The following is a 24273-nucleotide window of genomic DNA, read 5'->3' as shown; positions in this document are numbered from 1 at the left end:
TCAAAATTGGTTATGTACCTTGAAGTAGGTTGCAACAACTTGCCCTGAAAGTTTTAACTTAATGTTCTTATAAAGAGGTACCACTATATAAATTATACTATCTGTGGTAAAAACTACCGTAAATGTACTACTATTTTGGATGAACTGGCATGTCACTAGTCTGAACTAAATCTACTCAAAATAGAGCAAATATACTGTAGGTTGCAACAAAACTTTGGTGGCTTGCTCATATGCTAAGGATGTATAAGGAGCCCACCTCATGAATAATTTTCCTATATAGGCCTTACAAGGTAAGATAAAGGTACAGTTTCCTAGGATAAGGTGGATTAGACGAAGAAAAGACAATATTCTTATGCTTTCTTGGGAGTTTGGAACAGTAGACGTTTCCAACAGATTGGGATGGAAAAGGGGTTTTCACTAGTGCACTGCCCACAAGTAGCTTAGCCCTGTAAGAAGTACAGAGCAATAATAATAGCACCTATTAATATTTTATTTAGAGTAAGCATGCAATTGTCTCTCTTTTCAAGACAGTTATGTCCCACTGGTTGTCAGATACGCCACGGGCAGCTGAAAGTCGAGCTGAGCAGGCTGACCTTCTCTTCCGCCAAATAACACTTGACTGGGAACGCAAACGACCTGTTTGGGTTCTACTAATGTTGAACTCCCTCACTGAGAGTGATGTTAAAACAAGAGGAATTCCTGTTCTGGACCTATATTTGGCCCAAGAAGCAGAAAGAAAGAACAAGTATACAGGAGCTGTGGAAAGCGTGAACGAACAATGTGCACCGCTAAATAGGCTCAATTTGAACCAGGTAAGTTTGTTGGGTACTGAAAGCAAATGATTTATTTTTAAATTTGTTGTTTGATGTTAAATTACCTAGGAGAAAGTTGGAATCATTAAAATGTTTATTACATAGAACGAAAAAGAAACTATCTAGAAAATTTAGTCTAGATTTTCTTTGATCAGATTTATTTTGTTACATTTACAGACCTTTTACAGATTTTTATTTACAGACTAAAATGATTGTTTTGTGAAAGCAAGTGGGCTTTAAATTACGGCTGTTTTTTTTTCCAATATTTTGCACGAGAGAAAGGAATAAAAAAGAGAGTAGCCGTGAAATGTTGGTGCTAATAAACTTAAGAAAAAATCCCTAAAATAATAGACTTTGTCTGATATCAGCCAAGGCTGATAGATATATATTCCATATCAGTTGATCGATATCAGCCATACCAGCCAACGCTGATTGATATGTTTTCTTGCATTTTGTGCCAATTGGAATTGTAAAAAAAAGCAAATGTTTAAAGTTACTCTGGTAAATACATTAAAAATTAGGTGAAATATTTAAGTTTTTTAAAGTTTTTTTTTTAGCAATCTTCTGCTGATTCCTCTCTTTGAAGATGGTCTTTGTAGGATGGGAAGTGGTTTGCCATGGTATCATTTTTTTTGCAAGGGACTTTTAAACTGGATGATGTCCAGGTCTTTGGTAGATCTTATTATATATTACTCATATTACTCCTAATCCTGGATATGGCTGATTTTTATATTTCCTTCTCTATGAATTTCTAAAAGAATCGGTGGGATTTAGATGCGTCTTAACTAAAAATGTGGTTGGTAATGAGTGATTTTAAGATACACGTTGAACTTTTTTTTAAGGTGATAAAGCCACCGGATGGATTTATGTTCTCCCACTCAAGGGCGCCAGTTTAGGTAGGATGTCAGGGGGAGAGCTTATGGAGTACCCCCCTCCCCTCTCTGTATTTTTTTCACCCTGCCTCCTTCCCCCTTTAAGATTTTCTAAAAATACTTTATTTTGGAATGTTTATTGAAGAAACTTTTTTTAGTATGTTCATTAAAATAATCGGAAAAACAATGGAATTTCCCTCCCGCTATATTTTGTGAAATATAACTTGCTCCCCTCCCCTACATTTTAACTCCTAGAGAGTAATGCTAGTAGCTGCTAGTATGCCTTAATCTGAAAATCGAAATGTTAAATGACTTGACTGAGTCCCATTAAGCTTGAACTAACCCGAGTCAGTTCAAACTAGAATGACTATACGTTTATAATACATCAATAATGCATCCTTAGCAGCACAGATAAATCTCAATATTAGAAAAAGAAACTATTGGAAAAAGTAGCAATTGTAAATAAAGGAAGTATTGGCCTGTTTTTGTCAAAAGAATGAACAAAAGAGCGCTTAGAACGGCGTTCGAAACTTCATCTGGAAATAGATGTTTAAGACTCCATTTCTTGAGAAACAAAAATATCAAAAGGTGACGAGTCTAGAAGCATTAAATACTTCGTTTTTGCAAAAGATTGCAAGACCGCAGATCCTTTTGGGCCATGTCTGCAACTTGGTTTTATTTAAAAATGGATGGATGCACACCTATTTTACAACTGGTCTGCACTTCGGTAAAAAAAGAAAAAATGAAAAATGTTTCAGCGAATTCTTGTAACTGAAAAAAAGAGTGCGTTCAACATTTTTAAAGATAGAAGCAACTATTTTTTTACGTAACAATCAAAGATTTTCATCTCTTTTTTTGCCTTTGCTATTTTAGAAGATTAGCTAAGGTATAAAGAACCTTGAACATTAATCCTACCACAGCCTGGGATCGTTACTTCTGCTATAATTACTTTTTGGTAATTAAAATGGATTAGCCGGTTTTGTTTATGTACGGCTAAACCACAACGACCTTTAATTTATCACCTGGGAAATATCAGAATTTAAACAATTTCTTAAATAAATTATTTTTATGTTTGTATAATTGAATAGTTTTGCAGTTTGCAGGCGAATTCATCCATTTCCCCGCCCAAAATAAACCTAATCGTACGTGCCTGTGCAAAAATATCATTTGTCTGCTGTTATCAAGAAGTTCAAACGAGATTTAATAGTAACAAACTACCTTGTCGACTCACAAAAGATGTTTGTAAAATAAATTCTTCATTAGAAAATTTGTAAAAGGAATTTTCAGATCAAGAGTTGGATTGAAACACCAAGGAAATGACAAATAATTAGATTTTGTTGTATGATTAGGTCGTACAGTGGACTTGGGCCCGCTTAAATGAGAAATGCTCTCTCATTGGTTGATTATATCAATCTGGATTCCTAGTAGTTAACATAACTTTAGTAAAGCTGAAGATGGCGATCTTATGAGGAGATAGTTTGAGCAATCCACTTATTTATTATTTATGATAAAGAAAGTGCTGAAAGTGACCAGACCTTGGTTTATCAAAGACCAGTTGCGTTTTGACAATTGGTGCAAGTGAATTTCTTTAAAAAGAGTTGTAAGCGTAGTAAGAGCAGCAAGTAGAGTAGTAAGAAAAGTAACGTGGTGACACGTTTTTTTTTTATTGACGTCATTCCATAGATGGCAAAACTTTATTATTAATTTAATATTATTTACTGGTAATTTTGTTGTCGTCACACCTTGCTCTAATCTTAAAAGAAAGGAAATTCAAGGAAAGTTACCTCTACGGAGAACTTCACCTCCATGGAAAATTCTCCCCGGAAACTACCCCCCGCATAAAATCCCTCCCCCGTGGAAAATTCTCCCTTGGAGAAATCCCCACCCCGCGGAAAATTACCCTTTGAAAATTTTCCCCGGCAATTCCCCTCCACCCCCAGCGGAAAATTCCTCCCGGAAAATTTTCCTCACATGTAAAATAACAATAGTGTCTTTAAATTTAAAAGTATTTAGAAAATCAGGTTAAGGTTATCAACTTACTCGTCAATAAGTTACGACTGAAGTTATTATTAACTAATTCTTACCGAAAAATTCCTCCACCGAAATTCCTTCTCCTCCACAATTTCCTCCTAGAAAACTTTTCCAACATGTTAAACAACGATCTTTTTTTTAATTTAAAAGTTTTTTAAAAGTTTTTAAAAAATTCGGATTATTAACTTACCTGCCAGGCATTGTTGGATAATCAATATCCAGAAAATTAGAATAATGTCAAAAGACGGAACTGTCAAGTATTTGTGTTCAGGGGTCTCTAATTTCAGTCAGCGAGAAAAATATTAAGAGCGCCTTGGGGGGGGGGGGTGATTTTATACCTAAAACCTTCGCAAGAGTGTACCCATCAACTTTTTAAAGTTACTTGGCGATCGGATGAACAGTCTAGCAATGTATTTAGGACACACACATAAACAAAGATTCGATTTTATATGTATAGGTTGCTAAAACCATAATGACATGAATTTAGTTCTTGGCAAGATGTTGCTAGGATGCTGCTTAGATGTTGCTAAAATCATGTTGACATGAATCAAATTCTTGGCAAGACGTTGATAAGATGTTGCTAACATCATTGATGATCAAGCGTGGGCCAAAGCTCTATACTTTATAATTGACAAATCATTTTGACATGAATCAACTTCTTGGCAAGATGTTGACAATATGTTGCTAACGTTATTGATGATCAAGCGTGGGCCAAAGCTCTATATTTTATAATTGACACTGAGATAATCCGTCCAAACAATAAACTGAAAGAGAAATTAGGACTGTGGGGTGAAAAGCTTTAAATACAACATCAAAATTATTTAAGAAGAAATAGTTATGACCTGAATTTCTCAATGCTTTCTTTTCAGGTTATATTTGTGTTGAATCAAACATTAAAAGCGAAAGAAGCCCATTTTTCAGATACGAGTAACAAGCCACGATCATCAATTGCAACAGAAGAGCTAATCAAGCACTACCAGTGTGGCAATTTGGATTCAGTTATATTTAATCAAGATACTTTGCTGTCACTGGATCATGCTCCTGAAGCTGAATCTCGAGAAAAAATTGTTGGAAGGAGGATTGATCAGTATTTTAGAAACGAACTTATTTTGAAAAGGAATGAAAGGATGGGACAAAGAGTAGCTCATTTGATCAAAAGCTACCCGCAAAAAAGTTTCTTTTTCGCCTTTGGTGCTGGTAATACTTATAAATTTTATATTTCATATTGGTGCCTAAATCTCGTGTGTACTATCGATTACCTAATAATTATCCTGAAATTATGCAACCTATTATGAGTTTTGTGGCAAGATCTGTGATGCCACCAATCTTTAGATAATACGACTCTAGTTTTTGCAGTTAGATAATTAATGACTCTTGGGATTGCTGACCAATAACACATACAGGAATTATTCAAACCTCACCTTTTGATCAGTGACCTTGTGTTCAACCTCCCACAAAGGTTGCCCTAATCAGATGAATCTGGAGGCATTACCTTGCAGCACTTGGAACACTTGAACTCTTCTGGCAGGCTAACCAGTCCTGTGTAGGTGATCGTTCCCGCCACAACAATTATTATTATTGTTTTTTTAGAAGGCCTCAAGCTCGTAGTATAGAGCCTACCATTAAAACCGAAAATGATAAACCAACATGAAGTAAAGGGGAGGCTGGAGACTTAAATTGTATTTCAAATAAAGCCTTTTGATCGATCAACATAATGACAATTCCGGCAAAGATGTAAATCAAGGTAGTCATAATGAAAAAAAGATTCTAGAAAATAACAATAAATTCTATGAACGAACTCATACATAAAATTGTCTGTAGTAACCTAAAAGGGATAAGGCTTATAGTTAATGTGGCGCCGAGTAAAGGGCGAGCCATGACGAGTAATTTTGAGGTCGTGCTTACCTGACGCATAGTCGGAACTACGAAAAATTCGTTCTAAATGTGAATTTTACTTGTAGGGATTTTGTAGGAAAAAGTTGTTCTTTGGTAATAGGTAAATTATCCAGTTTGTGTAGTTTGTCCCTATTTTTTTAGATGGCGTGCGTTTTTAGGAATCGTATCAGAACTAGTTTTCCCTTAATCTAATAAGCCTTTCAATCTTTTTCATCAGCTTCATTATGTCATTAACTCTTGTTCCCTTCGCTATTGGTTCTTTTTGCTGCTCCTTTGACTATATACCGCATGAAGTGTATCCTGTTTCATTATCAGTTCTTTCTGAACCGGGGCTCTTAGAAATCATAAAAATTCGCTTTCAGAATATATCTTTTCGTCTTGGTCGTTCGAAAAGTGGATGCGAGAGAGTTGACGCATTCTTCGCTACTACAAGTGTTGCCTTCAGGAGTAAATACTACAAGTTCGCTAAATCCCTTGGTTTGAGGAACATCTGGGACTTGAAATGCCCGCTCAAGGATTTTTAACAAGGCGATTTCAATTGTGTCCTTTTTTCAATTTGACATCATTTTCTGGGGTTTCATTCTTTTTTTCGAAATTACCAGAAATTTCTGTTTGCAATTAAAATTAGTGTTAAGCTTGATTTCAGTAGAAATTATTATTTTTTAATGCTAAAATTAGACATATTTGTCACTAGATAGTTTTTTTTAAAACGCGCATTTAAAATTTCGGCTATTATGGGCCTTAGTTAATTCGTTACAAGGTTGTAGGCATCATGTTTATGTTAGAGTTTAGTTTGATGATATATAGCGTCGTAATATGTATTGTTTTTTTTCCTTTCATTTTTTTTTATTAATTTTCCAGGCCATTTCATAGGGAACCATTCCATTTTGGATTATGTCACAGCTGATGGACTAGCTATTGATCCTGTACCCATGAAATTTGTCTCTGTTCCGTATGTTTTTATCTTTCTAGTTTCATGTACCATTTGTGCTTTTGTATCAGTTTCGTTTAGTACAAGCCCTACCTTTACCATTTCTTTTAAACTTACAAATGTCAATATTTAATGAGGGTGCATCCTTTTTTTTCTGAAATTATGCTGAAAGCCTCCTGAGAGGTATTACAAAAAAGAGGGGTATGTCAGAGCCAGGGTTGCCACCACGTTCAGTTCTTATAGTGCTACAATTGCCCAAATTTGCATGATACACTGTGATTTTCCGCGCTACAGTCAAAAAAATTTTTAACGTGTCGTGGAGCAAAGGAACAAAAACGTATCCTAAGCGGATCAGAGTGTTGAATGGGAAAATGTACGCACACGCCCATAGCCCGAATTTAAATGTATTTAGATTATTGTCATGCAGAAAAAAAGTTTTTATTAGGACTTTGTAAATTTAATAATTTTTAAATTTAAAGGAATATAATTTTAAAATAGAATAGAATTTAAATTTAATAGAAACCTCACTTGCAGCTTCCTAGGTCTAGGTCTCCTCAGTATCTCACAATTTTTGATTAAACCCACTAGAATAAGGGCAAAAAATAAGGTCAACCTCCCCTCCCCCCGTATATGGCTTTGAACCCAATTAAAAAAAACAATTCTGACATGTATTTTGATGTGACACATATCATGTAATTGCATTTTATATGTCTTTATTTTCAATTTGGTCATGTAAGAGAATAAGGGCTACAATCAATTTAGCACGTGCTAAAGTCCTATATATGATTAAATAGCGCTAAAATAGCACTTTCACGCTACAAGTGGCAACCCTGGTCAGAGCTTTTTAAATCCCTATCTCGGATTTAAGTAAATACCTATCTCGGTAGGATTACATGTCGTCTTAGCTTTTGCGACTAGATTGCGGCGTTTTTTTTTTCAAGGTTTACGTCATAAAATAAACAACCAATAGTCAGAATTACTACACGTCCTTTTGACAACTTTTGATGCAGTGTCAATTTTCGGGTTTACTCCTCCACATGCTTTTCTGACAGGTATGTAACAAAGGAGAGAACGCAATGTTTATTGGTTTTTGGCGCATTAATTGAAACAACAAAAATGCTTGCTTTACAGTGATTTTCTTTTGATTATTGATTAATATACGCAGAAATTCCACTGGGGGGGGGGGAACCATTGTAAAATTCTCGAAAGCTGTTGAATTATACGGAAAACAACCAAAAATAAGTTATTGAGAAAATTGTTCGCTTCCTAAATAATTATCCTATATTTTAGGGGACTGCTGCCTTCTCGACTCCTTGCTCTTGGCACTAAAATTAAGTTCTTTTTGCGAATATTTTTGATTGTAGGTCTGTACCACAAACTGTTTCACTAAAATTATTCATTTGATCTTTTCGTAATCGCGTGAATAACCATGGCATGTCAAGTTCTTTCAGAACCTGTGAGTTTTTTTTCAAAATTAATCCCTTGTTATTCTCATATTTTGTATCGCGCTATCTTCAGATGCATATGTTTTTGCATTTCAAACTTGTATTCCAGATATATTAGTACATTATTTTCAGTTTTGTATGTAAAATGGCTACCTGAAAAGTTTGACGCGACGATAAGTTTTGTAGCGGTGGGCTTGCGAGCCGAAAAATGGTGCAAGAGGGGAGAAGCTGCCTTCTGATCCTTTTTGGCTCTGAAAAAGGATACTAGAGTCTTTGATTCCCATTCAAATGACTTCTGGAAATTTACGAGCACCCCTTGTTAAAAGAAACAAAGCCGCAATCATGACATAAAGTTTCGTTTAGATCTTAAAATCCTGGTACTCTTGCATTATGCGGCCTCTCGGGTTAGCCACTATAGAGTAGGCAATGATAAAACCCGTTTTTGACATGTTTACCGCTATAGACTAGGCAATGATAGCGTGGTTTTCATTGCGTATACGATATTAAACTGTGGGTTTTTGGGGTTTAGGGGGGGAAGGTACCTAGGTTAGGTTACGTATTTAATATATGCTCATTTTTCACTTTTCGCTGTCACTTTTCATTTTATTTGGGAAAATTGGCTCCAACTTTACACCATCCCCCCCTCCAGTATTTGTTACATAACGGTTTATTGACATAAACCTGACATAAAGTTTCGTATTTTTTAGCTAAGGGTTTGGACATTCTGTAAGAGGTTCTTTTTTTTACAGAATTCAGTTACGTAATTTTCGTTAAGATTGGATTATTTTTGTTTTTGGGGTATTTCTCCCCTCTCTAGAATTATGCAAATTCGCTAATGAGATTAATTCTTAATCTGTAAGTTCAAACTTAATAGATTTTGGCATTTGGAATCAGTATATAATGTAGACTCTTCTAATTTACATCTTTGTTTTACACTCTTATTTGCTAGTATTTTGGTTACTATTTCCATGGGCTGCACTTTACTTACAGCTCTGTGCCGCAAACTGTTTAATAAGTCCTGATATTCCAATTGAGTTCTAGATTTAAGCTTATAGAGAAAATAAGACATAGAAGTGACTATTTTTGTGTATTTTACGTAGCCAATAGTGACGTTTGAAAAAAAACTTATTATTTTTTTGTTTTTAATAATCATTTCAAAAATTTGAATTTCTGATGTCCTTGATTTCAGTATCCATATTATAGTATTTCTCTTCAATATCACAAGTTACGCGCAACTGCAGTTCGAAGTTTCTGCAATAACGCAAAATACTTTAAAAAAGGTGGGTTCTCTGTGTATATGCACCACCCTTATGTCTTCTGCACCCTAATAGAGTTTCTGAGCACCTCTGTGAGCGATAATCAGACTGCTAGTTACCTTTTTTCATACCCTTTATCCTACCAGAAGATAAAAACGTAGAGCGTGATATGCCATTAATCAACTTCTTCTTTTTTTCTCTGTTCTTCTTCTTCTTCTGTATAGAAAAATGTACGGACCTCCCTGAAGGTCCTTTCACCACTTGGGGGTGGCCTTTAGACAGACGCGCATCCAGGATTTTTGTTCGGGGGCCTACTAATTTTTTTTTTAGGGGGGGGGTTACACATAAACCTCAAAAAACGCAAAAAAAATGTGTTTATGTCCAATTTTTTTACGTTTTTACGAGTCAAAAAATCATTTCGGGGGGGGGGGTGGTTAAAACCGGGTAACCCCCCCCCCCCTGGATAACCCCCCCCCCACCATTTCCCCTATAAACAGAGTCAATAATCTTTATAAGTACTATAAACATCTTAAATAGGAAGATGATCATTTAGTCACTGAATTGCCTATACCATCCAAAACAGCTGTTCTACAGGCAAGGCCGTATCCAGGGGGGGGGGGGTGGTTCAAACCGGGTAACCCCCCCCCCTGGATACGGCCTTGCCTGTAGAACAGTTGTTTTGGATGGTATAGGCAATTCAGTGACTAAATGATCATCTTCCTATTTAAGATGTTTATAGTACTTATAAAGATTATTGACTCTGTTTATAGGGGAAATGGTGGTTAATAAAAGCTCAAAAATTTTTCTTTGATTTTGCATCCGGGTAATATTGCTTTAAATCCTAGGAGCAGTAGACTTACTGCTTACCTAGGATGTGACTAAGAGTATACTATTAACATCAGCATATAGTCACATATCAAATTAAGACTTTTATTTGGGGGGGGGGGGCTGAGAATGCCTCAAAACTTATACAATCAAAGAAGGTAAAAGAATTTTCACGTGAAATTATTTTTATGAGAAGGGCGCTTCTTGAAAAAAAAAAAAATTATTAACAATAGTTGTCAAAGAGAAAGAGAAATTTATTGTAACAAACAGACAACAACTGCAGTTTAAATACGACTCCAAGAGGTAAAAAGCTTGTCTGGGGTGGTGACAAAAATACACTAAAAAAACAAAACAAAACAATTCCACAACAAATTTTTTAATTGGCACCACAAACCTTACAACTAATCAATTTCAATAACTATACTATTCTATTCATACTCTGAGGGGGCACAATTATTTATTTCTATCTTTAATTTACACCTTCTCCACTCCAAAAAAGTTTCATACATACTAAAAGTAATTTCTTTAATTGTTCTCTTAAGTAAAGAAATATCAACGATAGTTTTTAAGCTATAATCAAGATGATTCTAACTCGAAATCTCATTAGGAAGCACTGGAAACGTCAACGGGGTCGAAACAACTGGTAGAGCATTAATCTCAGTAGAACATCGAGTTTCATAATCGGGGAACGAAAATCTTAATTTGCTAAACTATCAAAAGAATGAAAGATTTTAATCGTATTGTAGCCTAAAAAAAGAAAAAAGAAGTGTGTATAGCTCTTAATCCAGAAGCTGACAGTATCTTTACTCGCTCATAGGGATCCTTACTAAAATTGGATATAGATATTCTGTCGTCAAGTCAGTATTATTTCGGGGGAGTTCGAATATATTGCAGGTGGCAACCGTGCGTTTAATTTTGAGTACTTTATCTAATTTAAAGTATTTACTTATACTGAGTTTATATCCGTTTTTTTTCGGGGGGGGGGGTGTTTGACTACCTTGGTACTCGTGTATCAAATGAATTTTGGCATTAAACATTGGGCATTGAGCAATGCCTATTTCAGGCAGCTGTATGTTCCCGCCAGCACATAAATCCCTCTATCAAGGCTTATCGCCCTCCAAGGACGTGGTTAAGATTAGGCCTATATCTATTAATATTAATCTATAATGAAATTATGGAATTAGATTTTCTCTAGTCAAGAATTCCTCATAAATGCTATAGTCGAATGATGAAAAGTGATTTGAAGAAAATTGTGCTAAAAAACAACGTAGTATTTCAATAAATAAAATTTTATAATATGCTGCTGTAAAATTAACATTGTTTTTTTAATGGCTGCATAAATTAATTACGAGTATTTAAATCAAGCGATTTCAGAGCTTTTAATAGACGAGTTTTAAATAGACGATGTTTTTAATAGACGGTGATTGAATTTGCATTTCATTATCTTGTAAATTTTATTTTTATAAAAATCAATTGCAGTTTAGTCTAAACTTCATTCATCTTGCTAATATGCGACAATACCTATATAATACAATAATCAATGTATGTACATAGTCAAACTGCATATAAATCTTTTATATATAAGCGCTTTAGTAGGCGAGGGGGCCCGAAGACCTTCCCCCCAAGAGAAAGTCGAAGAACTGTTGTAACGCATTACGATTTCAGACTTGCTGCTGCTTTTAAGGAGAAGAGAATATCGTTATAACCTAAAATCATATATTGCAGTCTTTTTTTTTTTTTTTTTTTTTTTTTTTTTTTTTTTTTTTGTGTGTATAACTACTCTATGCAGGAGTTTGTCTAAAATAAAAATTCAGTTTAGCTTGATTTCTTCTATTTCACAAAATTCTATTTTGAGAATAGTTTCGTCATTGAATGTGTTTTCTTGAAAGTTACCGTCAATTTCAGCTGTAAGTCTGAGCTATGAAAAAGATTAATTCTTGATTTTAAATGCCAAGTTTTAATATGTATCTTCTCCTATAGAAAGCTACCAGTCAAAACTCGAAAACCTGTCAGATCCCGTCCATCTTTAGTGCCGTCTTTAAGTACAATACAAGACTTCAGCAACGTCCATTCAGCTACTGTGGATTCCAATGACGAATTTTTCAAGCACTATTTTACTAGACTACAGAAGCACCAAGAACCCCCAAATGTTTGGCTGGAATTTTTGAACAGTGGTGGAAAAAGATCAAGCTCTCACAATGACAGTTCCCTTTCTCTGCCAATAAGTTCTACAAGGGAACATAGGCATTGGTTTCACACAAAGCGGAAAAATTTCAATGACCTTTGGGTCAAATTAGAGTCGATGGAGGAGCCGAGCAAACTTTCTAGCAGGTGAGTAAATAGGAAACTATTCCATATGAAGGACTTGCTCATCGGATTTATTTAAGGTTTGCTAAATACCTTTTGCCTATGGCCCTATGGACTGGTAACTATTTTTTGCCCCAAAATTCAAACTCATTTTCCAGCTATAATTATTGATAAAAGTGTGGAAGATTTCAAATCTTCTGCCAGTAGATTTAAACATGATTAGTCTTCTCTGTTTTTGTGAGTTTTCAGTGTATAATTTTTTTTTATGTTTTTCTTTTTTTCTCTATTTTTTTCCATATTTTGTATTCTATTATTTACGGCCTTTTCGCCCTTTTTTGGTTTTAAAGGTTGTAAATAAATTTAACTGAATTGAATTAAAAATCTTAGGAGTAGAGCTTTACCTTTTTATGATATGGAATATGATTGCTTGAGGGTGGGCCTTTAGGAAATGAAGCCCTGACCTTTCAAATAAAAGTAGTGTGACACTGACGGTTTTAAAGGCTCGTTGAAGGCATAATTCACTCCAGAAAATTCCAGTACGCGTAGGTACATATATAATACGCAATACCATAGTGTACACAAGTGAGCCATTAGTGGCCTCAATAAAAATGCTCTAATAGAAATTTCTAAGGAATGATTGAGCAGAAACTTTATATACTACCACTATTATAACAACTATACTACTAAGATAAATTAGTAGTGTAGATAACGTTAGATAACGCCCCCCCCCTCGGTACGCCCCTGCTGGTGGGTGAAGAGGGGGGGGGGGATTTGGTAGAGATTTTTTCAAACAATTCCTAAACCTGAGTTCGGGAATAAGCTTCAATAGTTGAAAAACATACCAAATCATTCTATTAACAGAGCACAGACGGCATAGAGAAAAAAATGCATCAGCTGAATAAAATTCTAATCATTAAGCTGTATTTTTTATTTCATAAGGCGCAAAAACCCTAAAATATAAAGTTTTTTTGCGCTCGAAAAGACAGAGGAGGATTTATTAGATATGTTCCTGAAAGATTGTCAACGGATTGTTTTGGATACCCGTCTGACTGACCGCAATTCAAATAGTAAGCTGTATGAAAAATATGGTTCAATCCTGCTTTCTACGGGTATAATGAGAGAAAGTTTGAGATGACTAGGACGCTTTCAGCATATGAATGATGAAAAATTGCCAAAGATCATTCAATCGACAAACCATTTACGGCCAAACGAAAAGCAGGTCGTCCCCAAATGGGGTGGGAAGATGTTGTAAGGAAAGATATAAGAGGAATTGGAACTCTCGGGACACATACAAGTATATTTCACTCATAATAGTGTTAATGGTAGTTTTGACTAGTTGATCCTTGCCAAATTTATCCTGAACTAGTTTTGGAATTGTACTCGTCATTGACTCTTTTATTTTTGTTTTTCTATTTTTACTTCTTTTTCTCTATTTTTTCTTTTTCTCTATTTTCTATTTTTATTTTTTTAATGTCGTCTTCAGTTGTGACGGATTTTGCGACTAAATATTCCGGTAGACGGTTCAGATAAAACTGCTTCTTTTTCCAAATTCTTTTTAACCACTTCAGATGCGTATTTTAGAACCAACAAAGTTGGACCCCAGACTTGGGATCTGAGTTGAAACCCAAAGAGTCGAAAAAGAACAGAAATTACCACCAATTAAAGCATATACTATAACAACATAAATAAGAAAATAACATAGCAAAACTAGCACAGGCAACTTAAGCCGTAAGGATGGAAAATATCTTTTTAATCTGGAATACTTGTGTTTCCGAGAATTATAAAATAGAATTAAAAAGAATAAGACATGAGTAAAAGAGAATTATTAAATAGTGTATTCTTTAAAAGGGGTTAGTAACCGAATTAATTGCTAATTGTATCTGAATCGTGTTACTTATCGCGCCCATGTTGCTCAAAAAGGGCTTTGTAAAGCTTTGTTGGAAGTCTTTTTTCTCTTTTAATTATACTGTTGTGTGTGTTTTTCTATTTTTACTTCTTTTTCTCTATTTTTTCTTTTTCTCTATTTTCTATTTTTATTTTTGTAATGCCGTCTTTGGTTGTGACGGATTTTGCGAGTAAATATTCGGTAGACGGTTCAGATAAAACTGCTTTTAGCAACCCCTAAGTTTTGGAAGCTTTCTTATAAATATCCAGGTTTTGGATAACTTTTTAAAACCAAATTCTTATCATCTTTCTCCTTCAAAGTGCGACGGTTATCATCCTTGTATGAAATAGAGACTATTCTTACTTTGTGCGGAAATATTAAGTAGTTTTTATCCTTTGATACTCACGCAATCCGCACGGGCTGTAACGGAAAATCCTCAAAAATCGTAAGCCAAAAGTGCTTAAATTTTGATACATCTTAAGCCATGACGACATGGAAAAAACAACCACGGCAACACTGCTGACGTGGAAAGCCCACAGTGGCAGTCAGCAATTGACCACAATTTTTAGTGAAAAGATATATTGCAATATCTCTTTTTTCTTATTAAATAAAAAAACAAGTTTTTGTAACTGAAAGTAAGGAACGACATTAAAACTTAAAACGAACAGAATTATTCCGTATATGAAAGGGGCTGTCCCCTCCTCAACGCGTCGCTCTTTACGCTAAAGTTTTTTATTGTTTCAAAAAATAGAGTTGTGAGAAAGTCAAACTTTAGCGTAGAGAGCAAGGTGTTGAGGAGGGGACAGTCCCTTTCATATACGGAATAGTTTATGTTCGTTTTAATGTCGCTCCTTACTTTCAGTTAAAAAACTTTTATATTTAGTTTCTGAACGTTTTTGAATTAATACAGGTTTTGATCTTGGCTCACAGTACATGAATAATTAAAACAAAATTTTCTTAAGAATTTACTTTTATTTGGTTAAATGGCTTTCTCGAAACTTGTTTCATTTTATGCACGAACGTTTTTATTAGTAATAAATATACGTAACTTACGAATTAACTTACGTAACGAACTTCTATATTCATATATTTTTAATACGTATATTAGGGGGTTCGCCCCCTAGTTAATACTTTGCTCTTTAAGCTAAAGTTTGAATTTTGTTCCAATTCTTTAAAAATGACCGCTTAATCACAAAAGCCGTTAATTAGAATAAATAGCTCTTATGAAAGTACTAAAAAATCTCTGGCTTAAAGAGTGAGGTATTGACTAGCGGGTGAACCCAATCATATATATAATATTTTCTGTTCGTTTAATGTTTTGATGTTGCTGCTATTGCAGTTGAAAAACTTGTTTTTTTATATTTAATTTCTCATCTTTTTTTAAATAATGCTGGGAAATCCGGCGTCCCCTTCACAGCAATGTCCCTTCCGCCATGAAGACTTCCTTCATGGACAGATCTTCCCACCTAACGGCCCGCCCCCCCCCCTACCAGGAAAAATCTCCCCTGAAAACGTCTGTATTGTATACTTCCCAATAATCAATACTATATGTTAACAGTGGGTAAAGTTCATAGCTTTCAGCCCTCCTCCCGGGAACTTCGGGGGATTAAGTCATCCTAAAAGACATACTTATAATATTTTCGACCCTGCTGAACAAAATGGCTATCTCAAAATTCGGATCGGGAGACTTAGGGGAAAAATTAGCGTGGGAGGGAGCTTAGTTGCCCTCCATTTTTTGGTCACTTAAAAAGGGCACTAGAACTTTTAATTTGCATTCCAATTAGCCCTCCTGCGATATTCTAGGACCACTGGGTCGATACGATCACCCCTGTGAAAAAAAAACCAAATAAACACGCACCCGTGATCTTTGTTCTGGCAAAAAATGCAAAATTCCACGTTTTTGCAGATAGGAGCTTGAAACCTCTACAGTAGGGTTCTATGATACGCGGAATATGATGGTGGGATTTTCATTAAGGTTCTATAACTTTTAAAGGGTATTTCCTCCTTTTTTCAAAAAGTCAGCCAAATTTTCTCAGGCACGTAACTTTTGATGGGTAGAATTAAACTTGATGAAACTTATATATTTGAAATCAGCATTAAAATCCGATTCTTTTGATGTATCTATTTGTATCAAACTACCGTTTTCTAGAGTTTCGGTTACCATTGAGCCGGGTCCCAATAACCAATACTATATGTTAACATTGGGTAAAGTTCATAACTTTCAGCCCCCCCCCCCTGGGGGCTTCGAGGGATTAAGTCATCCTAAAAGACATAGTTATTATATTTTCGACCATGCTGACCAAATTGCTATCTCAAAAGTTTGATCGGGTGACTTTGTGAAAAAATGAGCGTCGGAGAGGGCCTAGTTGCCCTCTGTTTTTTGGTTACTTAAAAAGGGCACAAGAACTTTTAATTCCCGTTCGAATACGCCCTGCCGCGATATTCTAGGACCAATTGGTCGATACGATCACTCCTGGGGAAAAGAAAAAAAAACAAACAAAAAAACACGCATCCGTGATCTTTGTTCTGGCCAAAAATGGAAAATTTCACATTTTTGTAGATAGGAGCTTGAAACCTCTACAGTAGAGTTCTTTGATACGCTGAATATGATGGTTTGATTTTCATTAAGGTTCTATTACTTTTAGGGGGTCTTTCCCCCTTTTTTCTAAAATCAGCCAAATTTTCTCAGGCGCGTAACTTTTGATAGGTAAGAGTAAACTTGATGAAACTTATATATTTGAAATCAGCATTAAAATATGATTCTTTTGATGTATCTATTGGTATCAAAATTCCGTTTTTTTAGTTTCGGTTACCATTGAGCCGGGTCGCTCCTTACTTACAGTTTGTTACCACGAACTGTTTGAAAATTCCAATATATAAAAAGTGGCATTTCTATTGGATGAAACATTAAATTAAAAATAGAGTATGAATCATGGAATGCTTAGCCAATAAAACAGTTCATGGTAGCGGAACTATAAATAAAGCGCATCTCTGCCAATAGTAACCAAAAATCTAAAAAAATGGAATTTTGGGAACAGTATATGCACCTAACGAATCTTTCCCTTTTATAATTAATCCAAATATGTAACGTATGTTAGGCTTAAAGGTACTCATAAAAAGTTATTGGCGTAAGGACATTAGCATAAGTTCAGAAAAAGTGGGGAAACACCACCAAAACGGGCTTGATCATGATGAAAGTCGCACCTTAAAATTTGGATGCCAATAAACCCCTAACAAAATTTCCAAGCCCTAAAATACGAAAATCCAAAATTTTGTAGTTTTTACTTGATAAATGTGGATTTATTGTTTTTTTTTATTTTGCCGAGGATGATTGTATTGAGACAGTGCATAGAACTTCGTCTCATTTTAACAGAACTCGTGAGTTTAAGAGCCAAAGGAGATCAGAAAGTACTCTGGCCCCTCAAGTGCTATTTTTAGGCACCTTGGCGCTTCTCGATCAAAATGATGTCGAAAATCACTTTGGTTCCACTTTATCGAAAACCACTTTGACAAAAAACTTGAAATATAAAAAAATATATCTCAAAAGGTAGTGCGTCTCATACAGCCCTCGGCTAAGGGTCCCATCCTTCCCTTTTTGGCATGGGTTTCCATCATGGTGGAACATGATTTAAGATTAAATTTTCATTTTTTTTTTGGGAGAGACGGGCTTTTAATTAAATTAAATTAAAATGTAATTTTTTTGTGGATTGATTTCTTCTTTATATATTTTTGCTCTCTGCTGAAACTAGGAGCTACAACCTGGAGGAATCCCCGCCTTCCCTGCATATGGATTGATTCTAAACAAGCTCTATTGTATCTCCTAACCTTTTCCGGGTATAATTCTTCAATAGTCGTTCTTTCGGGCCCTTATGCCAAGAATCTAAATCTGCTTATGGTCTGAAATACTTTCAAATCTTAAAAATTTCCTTTGAAATAAACTGATCCTTTTCCAAGAAAAAAGAAACAAGTTTTCAATCTAGGGATGACAAGATTATCAATTGACTTGGTCATTATCTTCTAATCTATTGCTGCGTTTTAGATTATAAGATGCTTTTCTTTTGGATAGACTTTGACTCTGTATATTTTCTGTTTATTATAATATCGAGAAGTAAGATCTCTGAGCTGTGGAAACAGTGGCATAGTCAAAGGGATCAAGAGCTCTTTACTACTCAGCTTAGTCCAAAATATATACATACCAATTTCGGTATATAAGCTCTTTAGTAAATTGTCAATATCGTGTCAATAATAGACTATAAATTAAAAAAAAAAAACTATCTTTCTTCTAATCTTGCCCCCCACCCCCCTTCCTAAAAAAATTACCCTCTCCAGAATAAACTTCTGTGTACGTATCAACTAGTGGAATAAACCTATGCGAAAACAACGTTGTTGAAGTCGTAAACTACGAATGTGAAGTCGTAAACAACGTTGTTTAAGTCGTAAACTACGAATGTGGAGTCCTAAACAACGTTGTTGAAGTCGTAAACTACGAATGTGAAGTCGTAAACAACGTTGTTTAAGTCGTAAACTACGAATGTGGAGTCCTAAACAACGTTGTTTAAGTCGTAAACTACGAATGTGGAATTTATATTTGAAACTTAGTTTCTAGCATTTTTCTGATTGTATGCACTTTCTTGTTGTTGGTTTTGATATTTACCACTCCTGTTATGTTTCATTGTAAAATGCTATCACTTCACTTAAAGAGGATTTGAAATAACTAACCAATTTTGACGCATCATAAATGGATGCTGTACTTGATTTACGTATGTAAATCAATCTTTGCTACAAAAACGAATTTTCAAAATCTCAGGTGTTGTAGGGATTCAGCTTAACAGCTTCTTGAACAGCTGAGAAGCCAACCAATCTTATCATGGTTACAGCAACAGCTGCAATATAAGAAAGAGCAAACCACTGCCCATATTAGCTGAAAGTTTTAAAAACGGGTTTAAACAAAAAACTGTCAAGTGAAAAAATTTATCGCTTAATTTCTGAAAAGAAACGCCAAAACTCACTCTGGGATAACTCAAAATTACTAACTGAACGTACCTTGGTCAGATATGATAGGCATAAGAGACTCCCTAATTAAAATGCCGCTTTAACGGAAGCAGGATTTATTGTTATACGTCTTTTGCCTTAAGCATGGCGGTGTTATCTTCTTTTAAGAATTTATTTATTTATTTTTTTGAATTATTTTGTTATTTGTTTTTCAGTTTTTTAATTTTTGATTTATAAGTGAAGCATGAATATATGGTATTAGTAGACCGAAAGGCTGGAAACAACAATCATTTATAACCCTACGGGTTTCCCTGATGGTTGTTTAAAGATGACGCAAGCATTGTTTTTTTTTAGTAAATTTGCTTATCTCTCTTGTAACTTTATAGTTTGGTTTTAGAGTGACACAAATCCACTGTGTCTTGCAAAAAATATCTTAATCCAATATCTACCAAGTTCTTGTAAACAGAATCGGTTTTGGACTTAAATTAAGAGCAAGTTTTGTTTCAGTTGGCTGTAATTCTAGAAGTTGTAGCTATTTAAATATAGGAACGCATATTTTGAATTTTGTTATGTAATTAAATAAGAGCGACCTATATTACGAAACTATAATCAAAGCTAATTATTTTTGTTGAATCCTTAACAACAAAACTCTGGGAATAATAAGGGAAATGTGACCAGATCTACCAACCGAATAGTTGAGAAAATGAGACTCAAATTTTAAAAAAACGATCACCAGGTAAAAAAATAAACTGATAAATTACCTAAACGTTTTGTGAAGCTGTGGTTTTTGAAGAAATTGTAACAAAATTTGAAAACCGATTGTTGTTTCATATTTTTTAATGCAATTTGCTTGAGTATGTTAATATAATTTCGTTATAGAGCTTTGTTTACCTTATGATTATTATTCCATCTTTTATTTCAGTTCCAATCCATGGGATCATCCTCGAGCGGACATTATTACTATCCATCAGACTTTCCAATCCTTCAGCATGTCCAACTCCAACTCTGTGAAAAAGCAATCCCTGTTGATAATGATCTGTCTTTACTATGCTCTATGAAAGAGGCATTGCAGTTATTCCCTTTTGGAAGTCGTTTAGGTTCTGGTGTGTACTAATACGGCCGTGTTTAGTGTAAAAGGCGTACAAAATTATTTTGTTTTTGGTTTTCGATCTGAACAATGCCAATGAGTCAATCTGTGTAGAGATTTGTCGAGGTTCTTAAAGGTGAAATCGATTTTGGGGTTTACATAGACCATTTTGCAAAACCATTTTGCTGCCTCAGAAAATTCAGAATAAAATGTTGCATTTCGCACATAATCGTACCGCTTATGTACTTCTTCTAAAATGTCAAGATTACAACGGTTTGTAATGTGGTTCAATGAAAGAGTTCAATGAGTGTGATCAATCGAGTTCAAAAGATGTGATCAAAAGGTGTGATCAAAAGAGTTCAATCAATGTGGTTCAATGAGTTCATTTTTGGGATTATACGAGTAAAGATAGAATTTTTTATTTAATTTATTTTCGAGTATCTTAAGAATGAAAAAAATAAAAGTAAAAACAGGATTCTTTCAACTTTTCTCCTGAAGAAAAAAACAAACCTTACTTCAATACTATCCAAATAAGAATTATCTTCAGTAGCTACGGTGGACATATTTATTAAAATAATCACTACCAAAAAGTTGGGTTTCTTAAAATATGTTTTTAGGCTTAGGTGGGTATTCAAGGAGTCATTCAATCTTGTACCTTTGTAGAAAAGCATATCGTACTTAGAAATAATCTAAACTAATTAACAAAGTATAGTAGATACTATAAGGGACATCATTAAAATGTTTCCTACCCAAAGTTTGGTCGATTGTCGTAGGTCTTTTAAGGTAAGCACGATGAAATAGTTCTTATTTCTAGGTTTATGTTTTTGTATAGGGGTAGGCTAGAGGTCTTTAAGTTTTTCAAGAAGTTGACCCAAAGATTTCGCTCTGAATGTGGCCGTAATATACTTATCCTAGAGACCTCATATTACCGGTCTCCAACTATGCGTAAAATCACATAGAGTAAACATTGATGATGTAGATTTCTCATGGGTAGAATGTGCTTTATCGGATATGATGAAATTCTTTTATTCTTTTCTAATACTACGCCTTCTAAGATATATTCTGCCAACAAGGAAACAACGTGTTAAGACCTCTAAAATTAGTGTTATATGTGGCATATGGTATTCTGACGTCTTCACATACGCCACAGTATTGTCAACATGACATTGTTAGTTGTGTTACCTCAACGTCGCTATTTTTTTTATCGCTTGCAGTTTTTTTTTATTATGTATGAAAACTTGTGGCTCATCCTGTAATTTTAATCGATCGAAGTTATATGTACGCGAAATAAATATTTAGATGTATTTAGTGCCAAGATGTATGATGTCTTAGCCAAGTGTCTTAGCCAAGATGTTTAGATATATGATGTGTTTTGAATAGTTGATATTCAGAAGATCCCTTTTGTGGTTCAGGCAATCTCAAAACTTTGACAAAAAAATGCCTGTTAACTGAAGCTTATTATAAAAGCAGGATTTTCATTATCTGAAGCGTAAAGCCTGGAGTTGGAAGCCTGAATTCAGAAATACTGATTAAGTTTTATCATTTCTTTGACGCTGTAAACCTTACCTTTAGATGTTTGTTAACTAAAATTTTATTCGCCATTTACTGGAGAAACGTTTGCTAGAGAATTGACATTTAGCGATAAAATAATATTCAACTTTATTTTGACATAGCTTTTTGTGAAGAACCTGCAGCAAAAATGAAACATAAAATAAAAAAAGAGAAAAAAGCCTTCTTATACCTTGTTAGTTATGGTGAATAGCTGCATCCAGGATTTTTTTTTCGGGGGGGGGGGGGGGTACACAATTTTTTAAAAAAACGTATCAAAAATTTGTTTCTGTTCATTTTTGTCACATTTTTTACGAGTCTGACAAAAATTTCGGGCTGGGGGGTTTAAACCCCCTACCCCTCCTTGAGAGAGAGAGATATTTATTTAAAAAAATAGCTATCACAAGCCCACAAAGGGCCGAATTCGGACTTTGGAGTCGACAACATAAATGGTTACACTAAAAATGCAAAGAACAACAACAAAATAGAGAAAACCATAATGAACAATCATTTAAATGATTGTTCTCCCCTGGATACGGGCCTCGAGTTACGGTGCTGTTATTCTCCTTGTACTGTTAATTATTTTTAATTGTGGACCATCAAACTATACGATACGATTGACCTTCTGTTTTGTTAGAAGTCCTAGAGCTCAGTTTTGGGAAAATACCACTACATATATGACCGCAAGCTATATATACTACAGCTTACATATACTAAATTATTCCCATTATTCTGTTTTGTGCGTTTTTTTCTTATCGTCAGCGCGCTTTTGCCAACTTGGGGTGAGTTGTTCTGGAATACTCTGTTAAGGTGATCTTGGTGAGTTTTGTCTTCATGCGTAAGACGTAATTAGAACTTTGTCCTAGTACTCGCTGCAAATATACCGTTTTTCAATACTTCAGCAAAGATTCGGTGACCTTTCCTCTTCTCCTCTAACTTATATGCTAAAATATGTATTCTTATATAAATACGTATTCTTATACGTTTCTAAAATACGTATTCTTATATAAATTTAGTATTAAAAAAAATAATTCTTGTCACCCTTCAGAGGGAGTCAATTTTATTGAGGTCTTTGGAAGGTTGAGGATTTTTTTTCGGGGTATGAAATCAGACACGTGGGAAGGATTTGTCTATAGAGGGTGTTGAATTCAGTAAAACAATGAAAACTGAAAATGTGGAATCTATTGCTGGAAATCAAATTTATTGCAGGAAAGTGAGTATTTAGAAGGCGTAAACACAATGCAAGTTTTTTTTTCTGGGAGGGGAGGGGGCAACGCAGGTACCCTGGTGCTCGTTCCTGCTTGGAATATCTACTCTGTAACAAATGTTACATCCGTCCGTTTGGGATCTCTTTTTGTCACCTCCATAGTTACTTCAACCGAGAGGATTTCAATAACATATGAGTGCCTATTTAAATGCATACCTCTGCGTGTTTTTCCCGTACATCTTTTTTCTATCATGTGCCAAATGTATTTATCTTTTAGCTTTTGTTTGTGTTTTACTTATATTTTTTTAGCGTTTTTCAACTGAAGATGCAAACAAGTTGTGCCCTGTTTTAAATAAATTAATCCTTTAAATGATTTCTTCAGTTGTTATTTGTTTGCAATTTCCTGGTGTTAAATGTGTCCAGGACTCCTGTAAGTATGACAAGTTTAAACATCATGCCGTATAAGTCGTAGGGCAGGGGAGGGTAAATATCATCTCGAACTTAGATTGATTTCAATTTCACAATAAATGCTTTGCATCCCTAGGAGCGCAAATAAGCCAGAGGAATAAGATTGATCAGACTTAGTTCTTATTCACGTATGAGTGGTTAACTTGGTTGTTTCCGCTCTCTTCCTCAATCCACTTTCTCCGTTCTTTGTTCCACTGTTTGTCCCAACACCTCTTGAATGTCTTTGAGGGAATGATTGGTACAATTTCCTCTGTTATATCATTCAAAAATTGGAGATATGCTTTAAAAAAAAAAAAAAAAAAAAAAAAAAAAAAAAAAAAACGTTTGGCTCGTTTGGCTCTACGAAGCTTGTGGACTTTTAAGAAAATATTCCTTGGTACAGTTCTTTGTGTCAACCTTCAACCTTCAGGAATTTGCTAAACATAGGAGGTCAAAGAATTTTATGACTCTTGGTCTAGTCATCCCTTTTTTTCTTTTTTCTTTAATCCCACCTCCTCTCCTCTCGGTGACATAATAATCTGTTCCACTTAATTTCTAACTTTAATGTCACCAACACTAATGTAAAACAACTTTTATTTTTTGAAATTTGGATTTGGGTAGCCAAACATAATTGACAAAGACAAGGTATACTACAAAACAATTTCAAAACCGCAAAAAAGTTCCATTCCCGGTTTAGCAGGGTGCCCTTCTGCCATAGGGCACCCCTTCCAC

The 24273-nt window shown here is 34.7% G+C and overlaps 1 protein-coding gene across 1 annotated transcript in view; it reads left to right on the top strand.

Annotated features, from left to right (window-relative positions):
• The window catches only part of LOC148951531 (metalloprotease TIKI1-like), a 52007-nt gene extending 28540 nt beyond the window's left edge, over positions 1–23467 (top strand). Inside the window, exons 4-8 of the mRNA XM_089090922.1 lie at positions 528–812; positions 4585–4912; positions 6473–6563; positions 12049–12399; positions 20175–23467. Of these exons, the coding sequence (XP_088947048.1) occupies positions 528–812; positions 4585–4912; positions 6473–6563; positions 12049–12399; positions 20175–20310 (1191 nt within the window). The 3' untranslated portion in view covers positions 20311–23467. The remainder of the gene's footprint in view (positions 1–527; positions 813–4584; positions 4913–6472; positions 6564–12048; positions 12400–20174) is intronic.
• The last annotated feature ends 806 nt before the right edge of the window (positions 23468–24273 follow it).

This window comes from Artemia sp. Qi Xiang Cuo, chromosome 6, assembly GCF_049724085.1.
Source record: "Artemia sp. Qi Xiang Cuo chromosome 6, ASM4972408v1, whole genome shotgun sequence".
Taxonomy (NCBI): domain Eukaryota; kingdom Metazoa; phylum Arthropoda; class Branchiopoda; order Anostraca; family Artemiidae; genus Artemia; species Artemia sp. Qi Xiang Cuo.
The sequence above is the reverse complement of the archived record's forward strand: the minus strand, read 5'-3'. Positions and strand labels throughout refer to the sequence as shown.